Source organism: Acyrthosiphon pisum, chromosome A2 (genome assembly GCF_005508785.2).
Source record: "Acyrthosiphon pisum isolate AL4f chromosome A2, pea_aphid_22Mar2018_4r6ur, whole genome shotgun sequence".
NCBI classification, from domain to species: domain Eukaryota; kingdom Metazoa; phylum Arthropoda; class Insecta; order Hemiptera; family Aphididae; genus Acyrthosiphon; species Acyrthosiphon pisum.
This window is the reverse complement of record NC_042495.1, coordinates 56,441,843-56,463,691: the sequence shown is the minus strand read 5'-3', so window position 1 is coordinate 56,463,691 and position 21,849 is coordinate 56,441,843. Positions and strand designations below refer to the sequence as shown.

General features: G+C 26.7%; 4 protein-coding genes across 4 annotated transcripts in view; all 4 read right to left on the bottom strand.

The window, feature by feature from the left end:
- The window catches only part of LOC100167088 (dynein heavy chain 2, axonemal), a 24,755-nt gene extending 10,513 nt beyond the window's left edge, over window positions 1–14,242 (bottom strand). The window contains exons 1-32 of the mRNA XM_008183300.3: window positions 14,118–14,242; window positions 13,634–13,932; window positions 13,437–13,560; window positions 13,219–13,370; window positions 13,041–13,152; window positions 12,830–12,968; window positions 12,527–12,741; window positions 11,338–11,455; window positions 11,119–11,246; window positions 10,838–11,057; window positions 10,408–10,749; window positions 9,859–10,331; window positions 9,447–9,791; window positions 8,562–8,679; window positions 8,230–8,366; window positions 5,794–5,949; window positions 5,508–5,719; window positions 5,171–5,359; window positions 4,825–5,102; window positions 4,411–4,740; window positions 4,213–4,322; window positions 4,037–4,152; window positions 3,659–3,969; window positions 3,327–3,595; window positions 3,116–3,255; window positions 2,706–2,850; window positions 1,982–2,014; window positions 1,757–1,902; window positions 1,367–1,694; window positions 1,136–1,300; window positions 891–1,057; window positions 649–820 (exon numbers count right to left, since the gene is read on the bottom strand). Coding sequence (XP_008181522.3) covers window positions 649–820; window positions 891–1,057; window positions 1,136–1,300; window positions 1,367–1,694; window positions 1,757–1,902; window positions 1,982–2,014; window positions 2,706–2,850; window positions 3,116–3,255; window positions 3,327–3,595; window positions 3,659–3,969; window positions 4,037–4,152; window positions 4,213–4,322; window positions 4,411–4,740; window positions 4,825–5,102; window positions 5,171–5,359; window positions 5,508–5,719; window positions 5,794–5,949; window positions 8,230–8,366; window positions 8,562–8,679; window positions 9,447–9,791; window positions 9,859–10,331; window positions 10,408–10,749; window positions 10,838–11,057; window positions 11,119–11,246; window positions 11,338–11,455; window positions 12,527–12,741; window positions 12,830–12,968; window positions 13,041–13,152; window positions 13,219–13,370; window positions 13,437–13,560; window positions 13,634–13,932; window positions 14,118–14,228 — 6,300 coding nt within the window. The 5' untranslated portion in view covers window positions 14,229–14,242. The remainder of the gene's footprint in view (window positions 1–648; window positions 821–890; window positions 1,058–1,135; window positions 1,301–1,366; window positions 1,695–1,756; window positions 1,903–1,981; window positions 2,015–2,705; window positions 2,851–3,115; window positions 3,256–3,326; window positions 3,596–3,658; window positions 3,970–4,036; window positions 4,153–4,212; window positions 4,323–4,410; window positions 4,741–4,824; window positions 5,103–5,170; window positions 5,360–5,507; window positions 5,720–5,793; window positions 5,950–8,229; window positions 8,367–8,561; window positions 8,680–9,446; window positions 9,792–9,858; window positions 10,332–10,407; window positions 10,750–10,837; window positions 11,058–11,118; window positions 11,247–11,337; window positions 11,456–12,526; window positions 12,742–12,829; window positions 12,969–13,040; window positions 13,153–13,218; window positions 13,371–13,436; window positions 13,561–13,633; window positions 13,933–14,117) is intronic.
- A 213-nt stretch (window positions 14,243–14,455) lies between these two features.
- On the bottom strand, window positions 14,456–15,019 carry LOC115034318. The gene is made up of 2 exons (XM_029490907.1): window positions 14,858–15,019; window positions 14,456–14,758 (listed from the first exon to the last, which is right to left on the bottom strand). The coding sequence occupies exons 1-2, from the start codon at window positions 14,979–14,981 to the stop codon at window positions 14,517–14,519; spliced, it is 366 nt and encodes a 121-aa protein (XP_029346767.1). The 5' UTR covers window positions 14,982–15,019; the 3' UTR covers window positions 14,456–14,516.
- Window positions 15,012–16,052, bottom strand: LOC115034317 (dynein heavy chain 2, axonemal-like). The gene is made up of 4 exons (XM_029490906.1): window positions 15,804–16,052; window positions 15,540–15,732; window positions 15,323–15,470; window positions 15,012–15,252 (listed from the first exon to the last, which is right to left on the bottom strand). The coding sequence occupies exons 1-4, from the start codon at window positions 15,966–15,968 to the stop codon at window positions 15,033–15,035; spliced, it is 726 nt and encodes a 241-aa protein (XP_029346766.1). The 5' UTR covers window positions 15,969–16,052; the 3' UTR covers window positions 15,012–15,032.
- Window positions 16,053–20,241: 4,189 nt separating this feature from the next.
- The window catches only part of LOC107883357 (dynein gamma chain, flagellar outer arm-like), a 5,891-nt gene continuing 4,283 nt past the window's right edge, over window positions 20,242–21,849 (bottom strand). Inside the window, exons 6-7 of the mRNA XM_016803195.2 lie at window positions 20,543–20,709; window positions 20,242–20,480 (exon numbers count right to left, since the gene is read on the bottom strand). Coding sequence (XP_016658684.2) covers window positions 20,252–20,480; window positions 20,543–20,709 — 396 coding nt within the window. The 3' untranslated portion in view covers window positions 20,242–20,251. The remainder of the gene's footprint in view (window positions 20,481–20,542; window positions 20,710–21,849) is intronic.

Sequence of the window (21,849 nt, the reverse complement as noted above, 5' to 3'; positions counted from 1 at the left end):
CAAAAAATAATCACTATCTTAATTGAAAATGTTGATAACTGAAGCTTCTAAAATTTTGTACAAAATCCTTCGTAACGTGTAATAAAATTTGTTTTCCTTAACCATGTAAAAACACAACATTTAACACGATTCAAAGGGGCTGGGGGGGGGGGGGTCCGGACCCCATGGACTCCCCCCTCGTAAATACTCCACTGGTGAGATAAGAAAGGATTGAAAAAGAAATTGCATTTTAATGATGGACACACACACATGAATTTTGTTGCAGAAAACAGAACTCTAATATTTGCTTGTATTTATATATGATTGTCATTGTTTACCTATAGTAAATGAAATAGTTCTTATGATTGGATATATTTTGTCATTTAGGCTAAAAGTTATAATAAAATTTAGAATAATATTGATTAACAGCTAATAAAATTGTTTTTTAATTTTCAATATTGTATCATATATTTTTTATCAATCATGGAAAATTGTTATAAATATAGTTGCCGGGGATTAATTTGGAAAATTGACTCTTTTGCAATTAAAAAACTATCTAGTAAAGTAAAATATGTTTAATATAGTAAAGTAGTCTTAGCAGTTATGCAAATTATAAATAATATTAATAGTAACAGTTAAACAGTTACACATAATAATAATATAACTTACTTTAGTAATAAGCTGTTCTTTTTTAGTTATATTTTCATCGAAATCCAATTTTTGTTTTTCAAGTAGATTTTGTTTTTCTGCCAGATTTTCTTCTAATTTTTTGAGGGAAATTTGATCTTCTTTAACTTTTGCCATTGCTAAATCCGCAGTCACTCTTTTAGGTGTTATAGTTCTATTTTAAAATATTCTCGTTGACAAAATTATTCATAAAAGAATTAATTGTCTGTAATTCATATCCTCACCTGTACATTTTAGCATATTTTTCGATAGCAACAACCCACATGCCTAAAGATTTAGCAGCTGTTGACTGAAGACCAATTTTTTCTAGTTCAAATTCTGGATTTTTTATAAATACATCAAGTTGTTTCAGGACATTATCGGTTACGTGGTTTTTATCAAAATCTTTTAACTATGGCATTAATTATGTTCATTAATTTAGTTTCATTTATTGTTAATATTAAAATATTAGTCTAATTGTGATTATTACCTGATGTAGAAAATTAGGATCATCTAGTTGTCTTTTAGCTTCTGCCCAACTTGGATCAGCTAGTTTTAATGTCATAACGGCTCCTAAAACTAATTTCACACCTTCTGGAGGTACGGAGAAACATTTAATTTCTGAGAGATCTTTTTTATTAAGAGCACATACGTTCTGTGAATTAAATAACACGGATATTAAAAATTCCATTTTTTTTATAAAAGTTTATTTATTTCATACATTTGTAGCTTCTTCTAATCCAGGAATCATAAGTTTTAATTCCGATAAAGCTATATTGTACATTTCTTGGCATTTTAACTCATCTTCTTTTATATTTTTAGAAATGATGTAAATTTCTTTTTTTTTGTTATCTATTTCTTTAATATATTTAGAAATAGTGGTAAACATTTCATCGCAGAATTTAGTGTGATTCGTTATAAACTCTGTGATTTTTTCTAATTCCATTGTCATATAATTTATTTTATGATTAGTGACATTAATTGTTTGTAAGCCATTTCTCAATTTAATTGACATATTTTGTTTTTCAATACGCTTTTCGTGTAGTATTCTGTGAAATTTAATTTTAACATAGTTGTATTTGGAAATAGTTTTATTTAATCTTAAACTTACATTTTGTATCTAAATATCATTTCTATATAAACAGCTGGTGTTATATTATTTGTACGATTCAATTCAACTTTATTACGATTGGAATATTCTATTACAGAATTGTGAATAGAAGAAAAAATAGAAGCTAATGAACTTTTTAGTTTGTCCTTTAAAATTAAAATTGTATTAAATCTATTAATATTAATTAATAATTGTGCATTTTTTAAACATTAATAGACAGTTTACCTGAGTTGTTCCTTCGTTTTCTTCTCCATATGCCTGCAAAAATATTATTAAAATATAATGTATGAAAATAATTATTACTTTATTGTATTATATTACTATTAAATAATAATGTATTAAATACTTATGACATCATCTTAAAATGGTTACAACTTATAAGTAGTCCATATAATGGATACTTATCCATATAAACAACATACTTATATTTATATTAAAATTAAAATGTATGAACATGTAGGTACCTATGATATAGTGCATTAATATTGGAAATTATTTGAATTAAGATTGCATGGAATCTAATGCATTATTTAATATTTTAACTTTTGATGTTTTATAATTAAAATAAATAAGTAACTCTGTTTAAAAAAATGTTTTTTTATTTTTATTTAAAACGTGAATAATATGTAGTAATCAGATAATTAGCTGACAGAAAGACAGTTATAATTAATTACGGGACTTCATACTCTAAGTACTCAGATTTGTAAATCTAAAAAACATTTCGTATTAATTATTTTATAAAAAATTATAATTGGTTAAAAAAGAATATTTCTTTATTATGTAAATCTTAAATAAATTAATAGGACACAATTTAGACTGAAACAATTATTCAAAGGTAAATAAAAAATATTTTAATTATAGTAAATTAGTATTATTATTAACATAAATATTATAATATGGTTAATCCGAGTTTCCATTTTATACACATAGCAACTATTGAAAAACTTACTCTTTGTTCTCCAGTAATTGTTGCTAAAATATCAAGATCATCGAGAGAAGTTGATGCCACCTCCAATAAAGCTTCTTTTGGCCAATCCAAAAACCAGTCAATTGTAGTGCAATTTAATAATGCAGGATATTGCCTTAACCGTACTCTGTTATAATATAAGAATATGAATAAAAAAAAATTAAAATGTTTAGTATACCTGATCAAACCTAATATTATCAATTTATTTTATCTTACAAGGAGTAAATTCCAGTTACAAAATATTAGAACAAATATTTTATTAAATATTGAATGTATATTATAATATATGGTAGGTACTAATATTAATTTTAGAATATTATGTTAGTCAATTAAAATACTGTTTATACATTTTATTTCACCAATTTAAACTCAATCTAGTAATTTTTACGCACCTAAATGATTTTTCTATAGGACTGAAAGATAGAATAAAGTGTAGGTTGTTTTTAACTTGGTCTATAAAAATTGAATTAACTGCTTCGGATGATTCCATTTTGTCTCCATTTTTAATGTTATCTGATAATGCATTTTTGATCTAAAATAGTTACATAATTGAAATTCATAATAATATACTTATTTTAATACCTTGATAAATAACTATTTTACTTCTTTAAATTCATTTTCTTCGAATAATCGTGTTACTTCGCCAGTACTTAAAATACTGTTAATGATTTTCAAAAATGAATCGTCAACGATTTGTGTATCATTAAACACAAATGATGTTGGTTGATTTTTTATTCCCGTTTCGGAATAAATTAGTTTTAAGTCTTCTTTAAATTCCGATGTTCCGTACGATTTGGACAACTCAATCGTAAAAATACTGTACTTGCACAACCACGAGGCTATTTTTGCTAGCGATGATCTACCCGATCCACCTAAGAACAATATTTTAATTATTCGTATGGAACGAATTAAAAAAAAAACTGTACCAATTATACCAATGCCTATGAGAAGTATGTGACCCATTGGTTGTGATATGACTCTGACGATACGACAAATATGTTCTATATAATCCCTGAACAATAAAATGTCTAGTGGCACAAACTCAGAGTTAGAATTGTATTCTTTAATGCTACATTTGATGAATTTTTTCAAGTAATCTTCATCTACGACTTCTTCGTACAGCATTTCTTCATTTAGAAAACTAAAAAATATTGGATTTTTTTTCGATGCACACAAATCATGATATGACAAATGATAATTATTTTCAAGTTGGTGATTTATTTGATTTAGAAACCATTTTTGATCGCTATAATAAAATGTATGTAAAACAGTTATTTATTATAATATAAAATAGCTATAAAATGAAGATTTACCTTGTATCAACCAAACGGTCATAGAAAACACGGAATACTTCATGACACCAAAGTCGCAACATAGGCACTTTAAAATTTTGATACTTGACATTACTAAGAAGTAAACCTTGAAATACCTAGTAAAAAAATATTTATAGTATTACGCAATCATGGAAATGATTTGGAGTTATTGTTACTTTTGAAATATCTTTCAAATCAAATAAATAATGTATTTTTGATGGAGTTGGAGTCATGCTAATCATTAAATGTTTATAGAGGCTTATCGTCATCGAAGTCAATCCATTACCTAAAACAATTAAATTAATTATATGATACGATACTGTGAACATTCTACACTTGAAATATTCTATCAATTACTATAATTTCGGCCGTACCTATTTCTGACACAGTTTCGTCGAATTTTTTTAAATGTTGACCGAGTATGGTGTTGTATATTGTATAGATATCGTTTTCTTCGAGAGATGGTATATTGACCACACTAAAACGATTCAACATTCGGTTGCTAATAAAGTGTTCAATTTTATCAAACTGAGTCAGAGCACATATAAGAAGCATATTTTTGACATATTTTGGACATTGTTTTTTTGTGTCGTACCAGAACCCATAGTCGACCCAATGTCTAATCAATTCTAAGGAAGGCTGGACTCCGCAAGCTTCTTTTATAGGCATATGCATATCATCCAAAAACGTAACCATTGTTTTTCCTAAGATAGCATTACACATTTAGAAATTATAAAATTAAAATACACAATGTTAATGGGTATTAAATATTAAAACAGAATACCTACCAGTTAGTGGAACATAAAGTTCTTTAGTGCGTTTTTCTAACTTATCGTCGATCGTTTCTTTAATATCATTTGATGAAGTCCAAGCTGTCATATTAATGTTCAAAAGAGAATATTCAGATTTGTTCATAGTTAAAAATGAATTTTTAACGTTCAATGTTTTGCCACAACCTCTAGGTCCAACTAATAAAACCGGTTGCTTTTTACTTAAATATGATTGTATTAAATAACTGTGGCGAATAGTATCTATGGTTGGAATAATTATTTTGGAAAATTGTACTCTAAAATTAAAATGTATATTAATAGGATATTTTTAATTAATTTTGTGTGTTCAAAATGTTAATTATACTCTCTATCATATGTCCATGTATTAGTTGAGAGTTTTTGTTCCCAATGTTGAAATTTACAGTAATTATTATCGACGTAATAATGATAAACTGTATCTTTTATAGGAAAAATGCCTTCAAGATTTCTAAAATATACATCAATTTTCTTTTTCCCGTCCTCACTCAAACAACCACATATTGACCAAATCATACTGTTTAAAAAACAATACATTTTATTCATAATTTATAAAATTAAAATTGCATAAAATGTATTTTATTTATGGTAAAGTGATTAAATAATTTTTCATTATTATTTTTTAACAATAAATTAGGTACTAATAATTAATATTACGTACGTACCAAAAAATAAACCAAATCTTAATTAAAAATTTGTATTGGCCATCATTTAATTCATTAGGAATTTTATCAGCCAAATCGTGAAATGTGCAGCTTTCTAATAACTTGCACAAAGATATTACACAATTTTGATCAGTTAATGAAACTATTTCAATACAGTTTAATCTTTTAAATACAAGTAAATCGTCAATGTAATGTTCGAAATTAAGTTTCATCTAAAAGTATAATTTTTTCTTAAATAAAAAAAAAAATTTTCAACTACCTATTAATATATTAACCAGTTAATTACCTCATCTTTAAACAGTTTAAACTTGCAACTATTTAACCACGAGTTGACGTATAATCGCCATCCATAATCGTTATGATTGTTATGAAGTATACCACATTTTGAAATAATTGCAGGGGATACAACTTTTAAATCTTCTACTTCGAAAAGAAAAGACACCTAGGATAATTTAAACACTTTGTATAAACTAAGAAATTTAGTATGATGTGTTAAATGTATTATGCATCATCAGTGGCGGATCTATGGGAGGTGACGTGGCGATCGCCACCCCCCCCCCTTGGGCTTTTTTTTTATTACAGATTTATTTAATATTTTTGATATATAGATTTACACATTACACAATAAATTTTTATAAATTAATAATTATTAATTATTATTATCGTTGTCTAGCATGTTTCATGGTAAAAATGATAACAATGTTATCAGACAATGACAAATTTATTTATACCATAGATTTATATTATTAATAATATATAATAATATTATTTAATATTATATATCTATGATTTATACATAGAAATTATCTGTGATAGTGTGATTATTTTTCTCACTTTTATGTTTATAATATTATTTGTAATTAGTAATTACTGTTTGGAGATTTTTATAAATATTTCGGTTTTGTTTTAATTTGTTAATTTGTTAAATTCATCGATCAGTATGAAACGAATAAGTGATTATTTTCGTAGTGACAAGGATTCACACAGTTCGCAAAAAAAACAAAAATTGAAAATACCGATACTGGTAAGCACTATGGTAGTATGATATTTAACTTTAAATTATTAACAGTTTACCTATTTGTAAATTTGAAATTTGAATAGACATCTTGTTTATAATTAAAATTAAAAAATAAAAAATTAGTAAAAATTACAATTTAGTGATTAACAATGTATTTAAATTTTTAGTAACATTAAATAAAAGTGGTGAAGAAGTATTGCCTGCAAAAGAACATGCATCTATTGGTGAGTATCTTATTATGATTAAACATAACATAATTTATCATGACTGATTTTTATTTTATTGTATAGAATCTTTAGATATTGGAAATGATGGCCAACTTTTATCCAAAAATGTATTTTCAGATTTTAGTTCATACACAGAGCATCTAAATTCCAAAATGCTTTGCATGTTTTCTTATTTCTTATTGTTTTTAATTTGTAGATTAAAAACATGGTCGAGATCGCGAATAGGCGAACATAGGCTGATTGGCTTGGCTTTATTGCACACGCATAAAGATATTATTGTAAACATAGAAGAAGTAATTAATAGATTTGAAAATGAAAAAAAAAGAAACGTTATTATTATAATTATACCTATTTTTGAATAATACATTGTTATAGCTATTTAAAACAAATAAAGGTACCTAAAATTAATTTTAAGTGTTGTACTTCTTTTTCCATAAATTGCTTAAACTACGGTCAAGTCTTCATTGCCGGGGCAAAAGCAGAAAATGCTTTTTTTTGGGGTGGAGGGGGGGTTTGAAAAAATGTATACTGATAATTTTATAGTATACGGATTATAAAATTTGATCCGGATTGATATACGGATTTCTGGGGGTGGTGACCCCCTCCACCCACCAGGTTTGACCATGCTCAATGTACTTGTATATTACTCATGGATATTCCTATTCGGAATTCGCCCCCCCCCCCCCCCCTTTAACCAAGCTTCAGATCCGCCCATGTGCATCATGATCTACATACATGACGTGTATTTAATTCTCATAGATCATAATATTATAACTAGCGTTTATAGGTATTTAAAATTCAAATATTCGAAAATATGTAAATATATTATTAATAATTGTAATGAGAATTATTTAATATAAAATCAAAAAAGTGTAGACTATGTAGATGAATCATTTATAAATGCTGAATGTTAAAAAGCGTTTTAAAATCTGAAATGTGTAAATAATACCTAAGTAGATATTATTATTACTAATTAATGCAAAATGTATTAAACGTATAGAGTATGGGACTGTTGATCAATTATATTAAACAAAAGCGTTTACAACAAACTCAGTATACACACATTTTAGTATCCGAATACCTACAGTGAAATGATGGTTTTATGATGGATTAAAATCACAATGAATAATTGGATAAAATTAAACATCCGCGTTAATTTAAAAATATTCACATATGAATAAATCATACAATTTAATGTTTTTTTTTTATAAGTGTTTTTACATCATACTGGTGGGTAGATATAAATCATAATATATTATGTAAGCATACAAATATATGGTAGACTAATGAATATGTAAAAACATATGTTTATAACGAGAATTGTAATATAATATGTAATCTAAGACTTAGATTATTTTACTAACAATTTTTTGAAATGTATTTAAAATTTAAATTTAGTCGAATTTGGTCGATTGCCTTTAATAAAATACAATTATTTATATATTATGCTATAATGGTAACATTGTAATACGAGTACCTGTTTTGGTATTAAAATGCGTTCCCCGTTTTCTAAAATTAAAATGTTGGTATCGTCTATTGCAGAACTCATATTTTCAACCCATCGGTTTTCGAGTGGTCCATCTAGTATCACCCACTTTTGTTCCAATCCATTATCTATATGAAATATTTGTAACTATGGTTTAATATTTTACCGATATATGTTTGTGTACATGTTAAATATTATTTATGTTACATAATTATGATAAGGACAACATTTAAAAATCTTATTTATAGAATTCATTATCAAATAAGTTTTTAGTTATATACAATTAATTTATAAATATCAATTAACTAGTTTATAATATTTACCGGAACAAATCTTGCGTACAATTGACGAAAAAACTCCATCCTCCCATTCATGTGTAGCATGATTATATTTACCGTATAGTTCTTCTATTGTTAATGTTATTGGATTTAAAACATATTCCTAAATGATTGGTACATGGTGTTATTATTTTAGTTTAAGACTTTAAATCATACATAAATAAAATAATGATATTATCAGTTTAATATTGAATGTACATATATATATATTTAATCAAAATATTTGTTCAAACAAGCAGCACAAAATAAAGTACTTACTTATAATACGTATTCAAATATTTAATAATAAAAATATTTTGAATATTCAAATAAAGAATACTTATAAATGTATTCGAAAGTAACTCATAAATAACTCGTAAGTATGCAGTTCCGACACTTATTACGAGAAACAAACTCTGCCACTTTGAGGGATACACTCTTTTTAGTCTCGAATTATTATTAGAAATTTATTTATTTGTTTATTTATGTTGATATTATTCAACATATAAAATATGAAATAACATACCAAGGTATTAAGAATGCATATTTTAATAATTCATTTAAAATATTTTCAATATTGTATTAAAGAACCAAAAAAGTTTTAAAATAATTATATTTGATTAATTGTTAAGACTGGATATTGTATTAGTGACTTTGATAATTTAATTTCGTGTTCCAATTAATGAAAAATAAACTGTATGTCCAAACAATGAGTTAGATTGACTATTTTAAATATTAATATGTCTTTTTTATTTAATTTATTTGTACTACGTAATACCTACGTAATAGTTTTGATTACTTATTGATTTTATGTTAGTCTATTATATATTTAATGGTTTTAAATTAAAATATATATATTAATTAATACTTATAAATTATTACACTACTTACAATAACTGTTTCGAATGAATTGATTTGTTCACGCTTCAGTAAAATGAGTGCATCTCTTAGTGTTTTCCAAGTAATGCTTTTAGCGGCTCCAGAATTTCCTATTATTATAACAGAAGATCTATAAGTTTTTATTTCGTATAATTGAACAATTTTTAAAACAGCAGAATCGGTTGGTTGTAGATTGTTTTTCAGCATGCTACGTTTTATTGCGTCTATTAGAACTTCATATTTTGTTTCAGGTGGAGTTATGTCTGGAAATAAATTATTGATCATGTCCGTAAATATTGGTAATTCTTCCTTATTTATATTTGCTAAAATCGTTTTATGGACTGCTAGTAAAATAATCTAAAAATAATATAATATTATTATTATTATTGTACAGTATAGCTGTAGTACGTAAAATAAAATAAACCTCATTATCCGGTATTTCCGTGTTTGTCCGTTTATAATTTCCTGCATACTTTATTAATCCAATTAAGCTCCGAAGTCCATATTCACAATAGTTTTGTTTGTTTACTATTTGTTTGAAGAGTGAATATACAACGAATATCTTGTTACCTAGTGTCTTAGAGTCTTTAAACCCTTCACTAAAAAGAATTGTCTCAGCGATTAGCTTACTGTCTGGGACTATCATAGACACAGTGCGAAACATTGATTTAAAGTTGTCTGGTAAGTACTTATTATATTCATTAGTTGGGCACGTTGTGATAAATATACCGCAAGATGATACTAATGCAACATTTCTGTTTTCTATAACTAACGTTTTTAGATCCGCCGCCAAAGCCGAAAATATAGATGATATTTGTTGTGTTATAGAGGACAAAACTTCGATTTTTATTCGTTGAATTTCATCAAAACAACCCCAAGCACCTTGTTGCACAAGTCCTTTTATGGGAAAAAAAAGAATAACAATTATTTTGAGAGTAGTTGTTTCAAGTAAGCAGAATCAATTAATATTCACCTAAGAAAATGCGACACATACTTTTGTAGTCTAGACTTTTAGAACAATTCACGACTATAACAAATTGGGCCAAATGTTTCCCTAAATCTTTTATAGTTTCGGTTTTACCCGTATACGTTGAACCATTAAGGTTTCCACCAAGATGCATATGCATTGCTGTAGTCAATGTGATGTAACATCTATCAGTTAAAGGAGTGATAACTAATCTTCCAGAGTTGCCTAAGTACTCGTATCCATATAGTTGTTTGGTGTTAGTTTGTCTTATAACAATATCATTTGATTTTTTATCACAGTAAAATCGTAATTGAGACATCCATTCAAATGCAGACACGTCCATGCAATCTAGAAAATTTTATATTTTCATACCCAATGAAAATATAACAATATAACTATAGTTTATGAATTATAATAATATTTCAATATGACATACTTGATTTGTACATGTATTCAACTACATCTCTACCATGTATCTCTATCACGATCAAAGCCACGACTTTTAATCTTTCAGTACTCGATAAATCGCTCCGGACCACTTTTGAGAGCTTTGTCAATATATTTTTTTGTTTTTTATACATTTTTTTTAAAGGATACTTGTGTTTTAAATGTCTGGACTGTACTAATGATCGGGTACAATCGGCGGTCCACTGAATCTAAATAATATTTTACATTTAAATAATTGTTGTTTTGTTTACTTTATCCATTTAGATTTACTTGAGATGCAGCAATACATAATTGTCCTGGCCACTCCAATATCCACTTGTCACGAGTTTTTAGATTTTTCGTTAATGATAATTTTACTTGCTTTAATATTTGTTTTAGGCAATTGCGCATTGCATCTTCTACAATTTTGTATGACATATTAAGTTTATTTACCTATATAAGTCATACAATATTTTTCGAATATATCAATATTATATTTTATTTATTTACCTATCGAATTTAGCCAAATTTCTGCTGGTCCATCACATATAACCGGTTGGTTCCAGTCTACATACTCTTTATCTTTAGAAAACATACCTTGTACCTCTTTTTTCTGGTTGTTATTTGTCTAAACATATTAAGTACCTGATTGTAAATGTGTTATTTATAAATTATAATATTTGTGGCCTGGTGTGGGGAGGTGTTTGGGGTATCACTGCACGATTGCGTACGATGTACTTTTTTAAGAACACGATTGCGTACGTTAAACCATTAACTTTATTATTTACCCCAAAAGTCAAACGATTGCGGATGATTTGCTGTGCAACGTTGCCAAATTTATATTTTTATGTGTAATTAGTAAAATTTAAATTTTGAAAAAATTACTTAAGTTATGGTACCACTTAAAAACTCAATTTTTAACAAATATGTTATAACTTATAATATAGTATAAGTTATAGTAAAATAATTAAAAATAATAAAAGGTTAAAATAATATAATAAAAAATGTTATATCTTGGTATCACTTATATAACAAATTTTTGACGAATATGTTATATTATTTTTATGAATTTTGTACTTGTTATATTCTTTCATGGCTTCTTTTATACTAATTAAATCAGCATTTTCCATTTTTTTAATCCAACTTTTAAATACTGATTGAATTTTCGTACATGTTTCCTCTTGCAGTCTTGCGTTTCTTTTAGAATTGAAAAAACTACATGGATGGAAGGATGGGAGCTATGATATTGAGCGTTGTAAGTTCGATGAAAACTTTCAGATCCATTTTGTCGATCCATTTATCGCCTATCAAATATCACCTATCGCCTCTCAATTAATTTTAAATTGTATGTTCTATTAGTTCAAGCAAATTGCAACAGTGCTTCAAAGTTGCAGATATAAATCGTATGCAACCGTGAACATTAAATATTCATGATTGCGTATCTCGGTAAAGACCGTACGAAATCGTGTTTCACCGGGTGTTTGGATTCAGCCAACGTGTTCTGAGTGCTAGAATTGGCCGGTGTCACTAGTTCCCGGATGGGTGACTACCCGGGTTTTAATGACAAATCCTTGCCATACATACACGTGTTTCGAACCAAACGTAACCAACTACAAACGCTAATGGCCATAGTTGCCGGACTTAAGATCAATAATAAAAACAATATTAATAATGAATTAAAAATCCAGTGATAACTTACGATGATTTTTATGCTATAGACATTGGTAAAAAGCTTTTTTAAATGTGGTTGTATAGATTCAGGATTTTTAGAGTTTCCTAGTATCTCTAATAATTCGCAATTTGATATAAAATAAAATCTCGGAAATATATGACGTTTTGATTCCATATACACTTCTAAAGCCCTCTGTATGACTTCCAAGCGGTAATTCATCGTATTTAAATGTTTGAATAAAGCTATAAAAATATATAAGAATTATGTAGCTTTATTTTTAAATTTTGAATTCATCATCATATTATATAAATAAATATAAAAACGTCATACATTTACAATTACATGCTCTGAATAAATTATTTTCTTTATACATTTGAATGGTTATTTCTTTCCATTCTTCTGTTAAAATATCATAGTCAATGCTTTCAATTGGCATTTTATGTCGTATATCATCTCCAATAAATATATTCTAGATTATTGAAGATAAAAAAATCTAGTAAAATATGGAGCAATACAATTATTGTAGAAAATAAACATTTACTTCTAAATAAATATGCTGTCGTTGAACTGAAAGAATAATTTCCAAAACTTCCATGATGAGACCTATAGATTTTTCTAAAAAATCTGCCTCGTTTAGGAAAACGGAAATATATCTACAAACATAATTTATCATAAAATATTTTAAGGAACACGTGTGTGTGTATTTTATTTTATTATACTTTGATGCCTTGATCGCAGATAGCTGCATAAGATGATCTTCTAATGATTGAAAAATGTCATCATTCACTTTCACGTAATAAATACCTTTATCTTTGTAGGGTTCTAAGTGTAGATTTTTACTGGACCATATTTCTTTTATATTTTGTATAGCCTTAAAGTACAAAAAATATAATTTAGAACTTGCTTTTATTATTATTATTTTATGAAAATTTAATACATTGTCTAAACCTAGTTCTATTGTTGATTTTCTTGACACATCACTAATTTTTTCACTGTAATCCTGAATTTTAACTTCCATTAATTTTTCTAACGTAAAATCAGAACTTTTCTGGATTAATTTTCTAATAAAATGCATTATTAAAAAATAATATTTTTTGGTAAATGATTGAATATTGTAGAGAATTGATCACTCACTTATTTATGACGTTTCGTACTTCGTCCCAATGTCTGTCTTTCATTGCCGGATTTTTTAAATCATCGACCACCGGTAATAATTTACGAAATTCGTCAATATTATTACGAGTTGTTTCTATTACCTCCCATTTTTTATTTTTTAATCCATTAACTAAAATATTAAATTGATCGAAAAATGTGGACACAGTAACTTTTAAATCAGAAACATGTATATGCCAAAATTGTTTTTGTTTATAGTCTTTCCAAATATCATCCCAAGTATTCACTAGTTTCCAAACTGAGTGTAAAACTAATATTTCCTTTAAATGGTATTGAAAATTACTAAAGTTATTACGTATTAGTAAAGAAGTGAGAAATTAGGTGCTTATAAATAATTAAAATAAAAGTGAAACATCATAGATTAATAAAATTAAAGTTGTGAGGATATATTATTTTAAGGGATATAATATAGATAATATTTTAATTTTTAAATATTATTTCTTACTTCCTGAAGTTTGCCAATTTCAACTGAATGAATATATTTTATTTCAAATACTGCAAGATCATCGTTTAATTGTTTTTCTTCGGTTTTTAATATTTCCAATTTATTTTGCATTTGTTCAGTATAAATTAAAGCATCTTAAAAAATATTTGAAACAGAATTATTAATGTACATATACAGTACTAATACTCAGCAAATAAACAGTACTTGTTACATTTTTTTTTCGTATTATAAAAACCACTCAGTAACGCGATTGTTCGACCATTGAGTATTAAACAATTATATAAATTACTAATTGATATATTAACATAACGATTTAATGTTGTTATGAATCGTTTGAATTTAAAATAAATCTATATGAATGTTTAAAACTATATAGTACCTATTGATAAGTATTGTTCTCTATTTACCATTTGATTTCCATTCTGTAGAAATTGGTGCGGTTTCTAAAAATGTTTGTAGTAGGTTTTTAGCTTTTAATTTTAAATTAGTTTGTGTTTCCTTTAACAATTTCATGAATTCATTTTGTTTTATTTTTAACATTATTTCAGCGTCTTCGAGAGTATTCTTGTACGTACTCCAGACTTGAAGTAATTTTCCATATTTAATTTGTATTACTTCTGTTATTTGTATATTATTAATTTCTAAAATAAAATGTAAATCGATTCTTAAAATAGTACCTTTTATTCAGTCATAATAGTTATCGTTTATTATGACGTTTAAATCATAGTTTGTATACATACCTAATACTTTAACATTATCAGAAATGAGTTTGAATTCCTTAGCTTTATTATCGTACTCTAAAACTATTCTATTTCGTACTTCAACGAATGAAATCATTTCAGCTAAATTTTTAGGCGGTGTCATCACTCTAAAAATAAATAGTAAAAAATGATCAAATTTCACTATTACGGATTATTATTTCAATATATTATACTGAAGGCTGTTAATTTTCGTATATTGATAAAATCCTTCTATGAGATTGGTCGTCATTTCAAGAAGAAGATTCGAAAAATTATCCTTCCACTCATCACAATGTCTAATAATGTCATCTTTTAACATGTTGGTTTGTACTAGAAAATGAGAGACTTGGGCAACTGGTTTAATGCGAGATATCTTACGTTTATAAATCGAATATCTGTGAATTTGAATTAATTCAGTATCGTAATAATTCAAAAAAGTCTTTACAAATTAAAATTATGATTTACTGAGTCATATCCTGATTAAAATGTGTCGCTGATGAATTGAAGGTTCTATATTTTTCAAAAAATAATTTCTTATCCATTGACCATATGTCTTTAAATACTAAGTACTCGTACATATAACGTCTTAATCGTCTTAAAGCATTTATAGTAGCTGTTAATATATAAAATAAATTTGAAAAATTTGAAACAAAATAAATACACTAAAATATAGTTTATTTACCTATGTTATATTTTCCCTGGAGTTTGATACAAAGCCAATCTTTAGAAATTTCATCTTCATACGGAATCCAATTATTTCTCGATAGTTGGAATATATGATTTAATCTTGGCAATAATTTAATAGCCATTAATAAATCTGTTAAAAAGTTTGCCGAGAACGATAGAATCTCTAATAGACTAGCTTCATATTTAATCTATTGATAATAATTAATTAATACTTTTTTATTTATCGTTTTTATAGTTATTTATACTTAATTTAGGTTACCTTATTATCTTTTAAGCTCACGTGAATAAGTATTACTGGCGTTGGACCTGAACCATCACCGACACTTAGTTCTAAAATATTTTCTAATGAACATTGACAGTTAAGAATTAATGCTTTGCATATGAGGCTGTCTATTTTCTCCACATAATTTGTCCAATATACCATGAGCTAAAAATAATGAAAATTAATTATACTTAAAAGTTAAAATATAATAAATGGTAGTGTATATGTATATGAATTGTATACGTTATTGATATGTTCTTTAAATCCTTCATAGATGACCATTATGTATTTTAAAATAAGATTGTAATAATCAGAAATTTTTACTATCATTTTACTTCTGAAACATTTAAAAACATAATGATTTGTTTATGATGTATATGAATATTTGATGCATATTATTTATAATTAAACTATCGCAGTGTAACTCTTTAACAATAAACCCTTATTATTTCAAAAAGTACCAACTATATTTTATGGTTATTGTGATTTAAATTTTAAATTTTTTTAATGATGGCATACATACATTTTTTAGAATTTCTCGCTGAGAATTTTTAATTTTTAATAGAAAAATTAAAACTTAAATGAGTAGAAATTATAAAACTAAAAATTATTCTATCTACAATTATTTTATTTATTTTAAATTATTAATAGCCCAGTCAAATTAGACCAAAAATCGACAAAGTTCGGAACTAACTCCACGAATGCAGGAGTTTGATTTATTTTAGTTTATACCTCACTGATGAACATACTAAAAGTCCTGAGTCATTTTAGCGTATCATTGACGGTTTTTGCTAAGACACGATAAAAAAAAGATAAAATTTTTTTATTTTTTATATTTTTTAAAAATATAACGCTTATCGCAACATATATATACAAAAAGTAAATTAAATGTATGATAAATTTTATGGTTTTTAATTTTGGTCATAGGTATTTTTATTTTTAATTGAAAAGCTGACGAGTTATAAGCGAAAACAGTGAAAGGGGCGCGCTACCCTTTGAAGAGGGGTGGAGAGCTACGCACAGGGGGTAGGTGTCAGGACTTTTAGTATGTTCATCAGTGAGGTATAAACTAAAAAATAAATCAAACTCCTGCTTTCGTGGAATTAGTTCCGAACTTTTTTCTAATTTGACTGGACTATATGTAAATATTTTTAAATTAAAAAAACTAACACACAGATTAGATATAAAAAAATATATGCATACTTAAATATTTGAATTTTTTTTTTGAGTTCTCTTAAATCCAAGATTTGCACTCGGTTTATTTTAAAAAGAGTCAAATTTGCTATTTCTTCAGAAACGTTTACAATTTCTATGTTACAATATTTGTATTGATCCACACAATTTTGAACCTGAAATACTTATACATTAGTTTAATTTGTCCAAGTATTTCTGAAAATGTATTTTACCGATTCTAATTCATCAAAACAATCAAGTAGATAGTTGTCAATGTCGAATCGTTTCCATGTATAACATTGAATCATTGGCGATGTAATTTTATTGCATATATCAATTGATTCGCTGAATAATAGCATTTCTTGCTCAGATAAACCTATATTGGGCATGCATTTATATTTAATAACGAATTAAAAACGTAGTTTAAATTTTTGACTAGCACACTATCGTCAGATTTGTATAAAATATAATTACATTTAAAGCACACCTGGAAAAAATTAGCTCAAAAAATAGCAGATATACCGTTATACTTTCGAGTTTTTAATGCAAAATTAGGGACGTAATTTAAAATATTATTTCAAAACATTTTGTTTTCATAATTTTTGCCTTAATATTTTGTTGTTACTATTTAAATATATCAATATTGTTAGTCATACTTTTTAAACTGGTAACGAATTATTCTGTCTACAGTGCGATTAACTGCTGTAACGCGTCACTGGGATTCAAACAAAAAACCGAAGTGATTAGTAAGTTATTATTTATATTGGTGTAACATTGTGTTCGGGTTTATTTAGTATATATAGATTCATTCACAATTCTCTCCTATTCACAACTTCCTTAAATATTCAAAAATTAAATAAATTTATATTCATAATTAAATAAAAATATAAAAAAATGCTCGGATAATTTTTAAAAGCATTATTGCGGTCAAAAGGAATTTTTGTTATGGATATTTTTAAGAGCTTTTTTGATATAGTTTGGGGCTTGTTGTTTGGGGTTACAATGTTGTACGGCGTATTGTATAGGCAATGTAGGTACATTACTGTGTAGAACATTAGATTATTATACCAACTGTATAAACTGACTAAAAAGTTACTGACTAAAGTTGGGCTGTTGAAACCATTTTGCTTATATGCTTAATAAATATATGTATTTCAAGTGTTTTCGAATTCGTTAACTAATAACAGAGTTTTCGAATAACTGCAATAAAGAACTTTTTAGCAATATAAGCATTAAAAAAAAAAATTGATGAATGATATATTATGGACAATCACGAAACATTATTTTTGTTTTGGGGTGCAATCGGAGTGAACAACTCAAATGCTCGTAAATTAGATATTTTAATAAGATGTTTTCAGTAAAAATTAAAAAATAAACATAATTTATTTTTTAAACTTATATGAAGATATTATTAAAAACTCATATTTGCGTATTCACGTTAAAACTTGTACGGAAAATTAGTTCATCTCACTAATCCGTTAAGTCATAATATATTATGTTTAATACATAAATTATACAATTAATTTAAAACAAAAATACCAGCTATTAGAGTGTTGTAGTCGTTAACGATTTTTGATGTATTTCGGTGTAGTCGCATTATTTTTGTTGCGTTTGCGACAATGTTATTTGGTGTCAGTATAGTTTTGAAGCCAATTAACGACCAATACTCGATTTCATTTAACAGTTCAAATACATCACTAATAACAAATAAATAAGCGCTTACATGATTGCATTTTTTCATAATAATTGTAAAAATACCAGTCCAAGTTAATAGCCAAATGCCAGAACTGATCATTTTGATTTCCTACTAAAATATATTTCTCAAGTTTTTTCTCATAGTTTATATTCGATTGAGTATTCCATGATTTAATCGTATTATTTATTAGATCTTGATAGGCAATTGTATAACTTTTGTATACCTCGTGAAGTTTTTTAATATTTGAACACGGTAATAACCAAGGACGTTCTGATATCATCTGAAATGCATAAAATTTAAAATCTAATTTAAACGTTGAAAGGAATAATTATTATAGTAGATAACATTTTAAAATGTCATTCCATCCACCTGGACTGGTGCTATTCACGGAGCACAAACCTCATTATGATCTTATCAGATAGGCGGTACTATAAAAATCGATTAAAACTGTTTAAATATTTTGAAAACATTCATTATTAAATAACAAGAGATGCATATTTTTTAATATTTCATTCGTATAAATCACATGCAGTATAGTTATTAATTCCATACACGATTATTCACTGTAATAATGTGTTTTTAATAATTTGGATGGATATGACACTGACACAGATACTCACATTTTTTAGCGTCTCGATTCTTTTGTATTCGGTCATAGCGGTTATGCAGACACCTGAATATTGAATCATAAAGGATGGTATTTGGTAACTGTTGTCCGTGTAAAACTGCATAGCTAATGATATATCCTCGATCAACATGGCGTAGACGTCGTTTGTTTTCTTCTGAAAGTGGGAATTCAACTGTGGCCAGTCAGAAAAATAATGTAAGCTCTGTAAAACATTCAGAGCATCCTCGATGTTACATGTAACACTCAAAGCGTCATTTAACAGCTGTTCGACTATATCGCATAATTCTTTCACTTGGTTTTTGAATCTAACATAATCCAATAAAACGTTTTGATATGGATTATATCGGTGTGCATAGCGTCGATGGGAATTAAATTGGTATGCGATTTGAAATCTTACTCGAGTTCATGTTGATACCAATCAGTGGTATTTACGTTGAATATTAAGTTTTGAACATTCTCCAGATTGTTTATCAATTTGTTGAATTTTAACTCTATGGATTCCATGACTTTTTCGAACTCTAATCCTTTGGTAAATGAAAATTTCGGTTTTGGTATTGGGTGATTTCTGTTTATTCTACAAGTAGTGACATTGAAGCATGGGTAGCGTTTCATTGTAAAATATTAAAAAATAGTAGATTAAATGTTGGGTGATGACGTGGTGGTATTGGGGTTAAAGTTGACCATTAAACACACATTTAAAAGTAAAATTAAATTTAAAAAAAATATTATAAATTTGTATTATTATAATATATGTATTATGTATATATAGATTGTGTATACCATATATTCACATTTGTTGATATGTATAAATTGTAGGTACCTTTTAAATAAGACAATTGATTTGCATATATAATTAACATCTCTACAGCGATCCAAAAACATATGCACGTCTTTAGTTTCCACCGAACAGTGTCCGTCATTTTTAGAATTATAAATTTCAATTACCTGTCAAATATTTTGATGTGCAATCAAACAATGGTAAAAATATAGAAAATCAATCGCTGTTATTACTTTAGTATATATTGAAATATAATTTTCACAACAATTCATCGAAACTCGTAGTTTATTCAAAACACTTTCTGTATTTCCAGAGAATAGTTCCGACATTTTTATGGTTTTTCGGCAAATGAACACAATTTGATTTCCGAGATATTCGTACAGGCGACTTATGTCGGACCTGTTGTTCGTTAAAAATTAGAACGTTACGTGTAATTACATTGTGACAATATGGCACGTTACCATTTATTGTAGTACTCCGATTCTTCAAAAATAAAAATAAACTTAACAAATATGTCTGGCAATCTTGTTAATACGTCATTTGGTGATTGTACATTGTATAAGCTCATAACTGGATCCCATAATATTTGTAAGTAATTCAGATTGGATTTGGCTTCTACTTTGGCTGCCTATATGTTATAACAATTATAACATTATAATATAATAATATAATATTATAATTATACATAATATATTAATTAAAATAAATAAATATAAGAGGGTTTATCAGGGATAATTAATTGAACTAATTGTTGATTGTTGTTACGACCGGTATTAATATTATGTACTCACCGCTTACTATTGAGTATATTATATATATGTTACCGTAAATGCCCGATCACTAGGTAAACCTAGGTTTTACTAGTTAATGCTAGGTTTTACTGTTTGTACTCAGTAAATGCTGAAATTCTAAATTTCATTCGAGCTTTTACTAAACACGTTGTGTACATCCTAGGATATACAAATTGACTTAGTAAAAGCTGATTAATACGTGACACATAACATTTAAGCTGCGTAAAAATTATAATTATATATTATTAAAACAAACTACTGACAGTTATTTAAATTCTTTATAAAAAATAAAAATCATTTAAAAACAGAATCATTAAAAATTAATAAAAAATTTTTTTTTCTTCATAAAAATTAGTAAAATTGATGGGTAGTTAGAAATAATTATTTAAAATTTTTATTTATTTGCACATGTTATACTATTATGGCACCTGCTATTACATAATGCATTTGCATCTTTTAGTTGTACATTTTTTCTGGCAATCACACCTCAAAAATCCTTGCCCGCCTGATAGTGAAAGTTGAGCAACAGCTTGGCGTATGCTTGTTGTTGTATTTGGAACATCGGATATTGAAATAAATTTTTCTTCGCATAAAGTAAATTGATTTCTAGTGAATAATTGATTTAATGTCGCAGCTTTAGATCCTAATCGATAAAATTCTTCGTCAATAATTTCAACAACTACCGCCAATAATGTGCGGGAATCAAATTTTTCTATCACGTAAAACCCAAACAGACTGAACATGCACCTAATAAAACCATATCTAAGCGATAAAGTATCCATTAGTGCTACCAATCAATTGATATCAATTATCAGTCAGCTATTACTAAGTTATATCATGATATAAGTTGTATAATATTAATCTTAAACCCGATAAAATGCACGTCCCTGCCACACATTGCAGTCGTAAATTTATCTTCGCAAAATAATTGTTATTAATCGTTGCAAGCAAAATGTTTGAGGTGTGATTACACTTAA

What these genes read in the sequence shown, in the direction of transcription:
- LOC115034318 (XM_029490907.1), bottom strand. Translation starts at nt 14,981, where the DNA reads ATGACACCGCCTAAAAATTTAGCTGAAATGATTTCATTCGTTGAAGTA. An exon ending in TGATAATGTTAAAGTATTAG is followed by an intron (nt 14,759 to 14,857) that starts GTATGTATACAA and finishes ATTTTATTTTAG; the next exon opens with AAATTAATAATATACAAATA.
- LOC115034317 (XM_029490906.1), bottom strand. Translation starts at nt 15,968, where the DNA reads ATGGTATATTGGACAAATTATGTGGAGAAAATAGACAGCCTCATATGC. An exon ending in TGAGCTTAAAAGATAATAAG is followed by an intron (nt 15,733 to 15,803) that starts GTAACCTAAATT and finishes TATTATCAATAG; the next exon opens with ATTAAATATGAAGCTAGTCT. An exon ending in TTTAATCAGGATATGACTCA is followed by an intron (nt 15,253 to 15,322) that starts GTAAATCATAAT and finishes TCAAATTCACAG; the next exon opens with ATATTCGATTTATAAACGTA.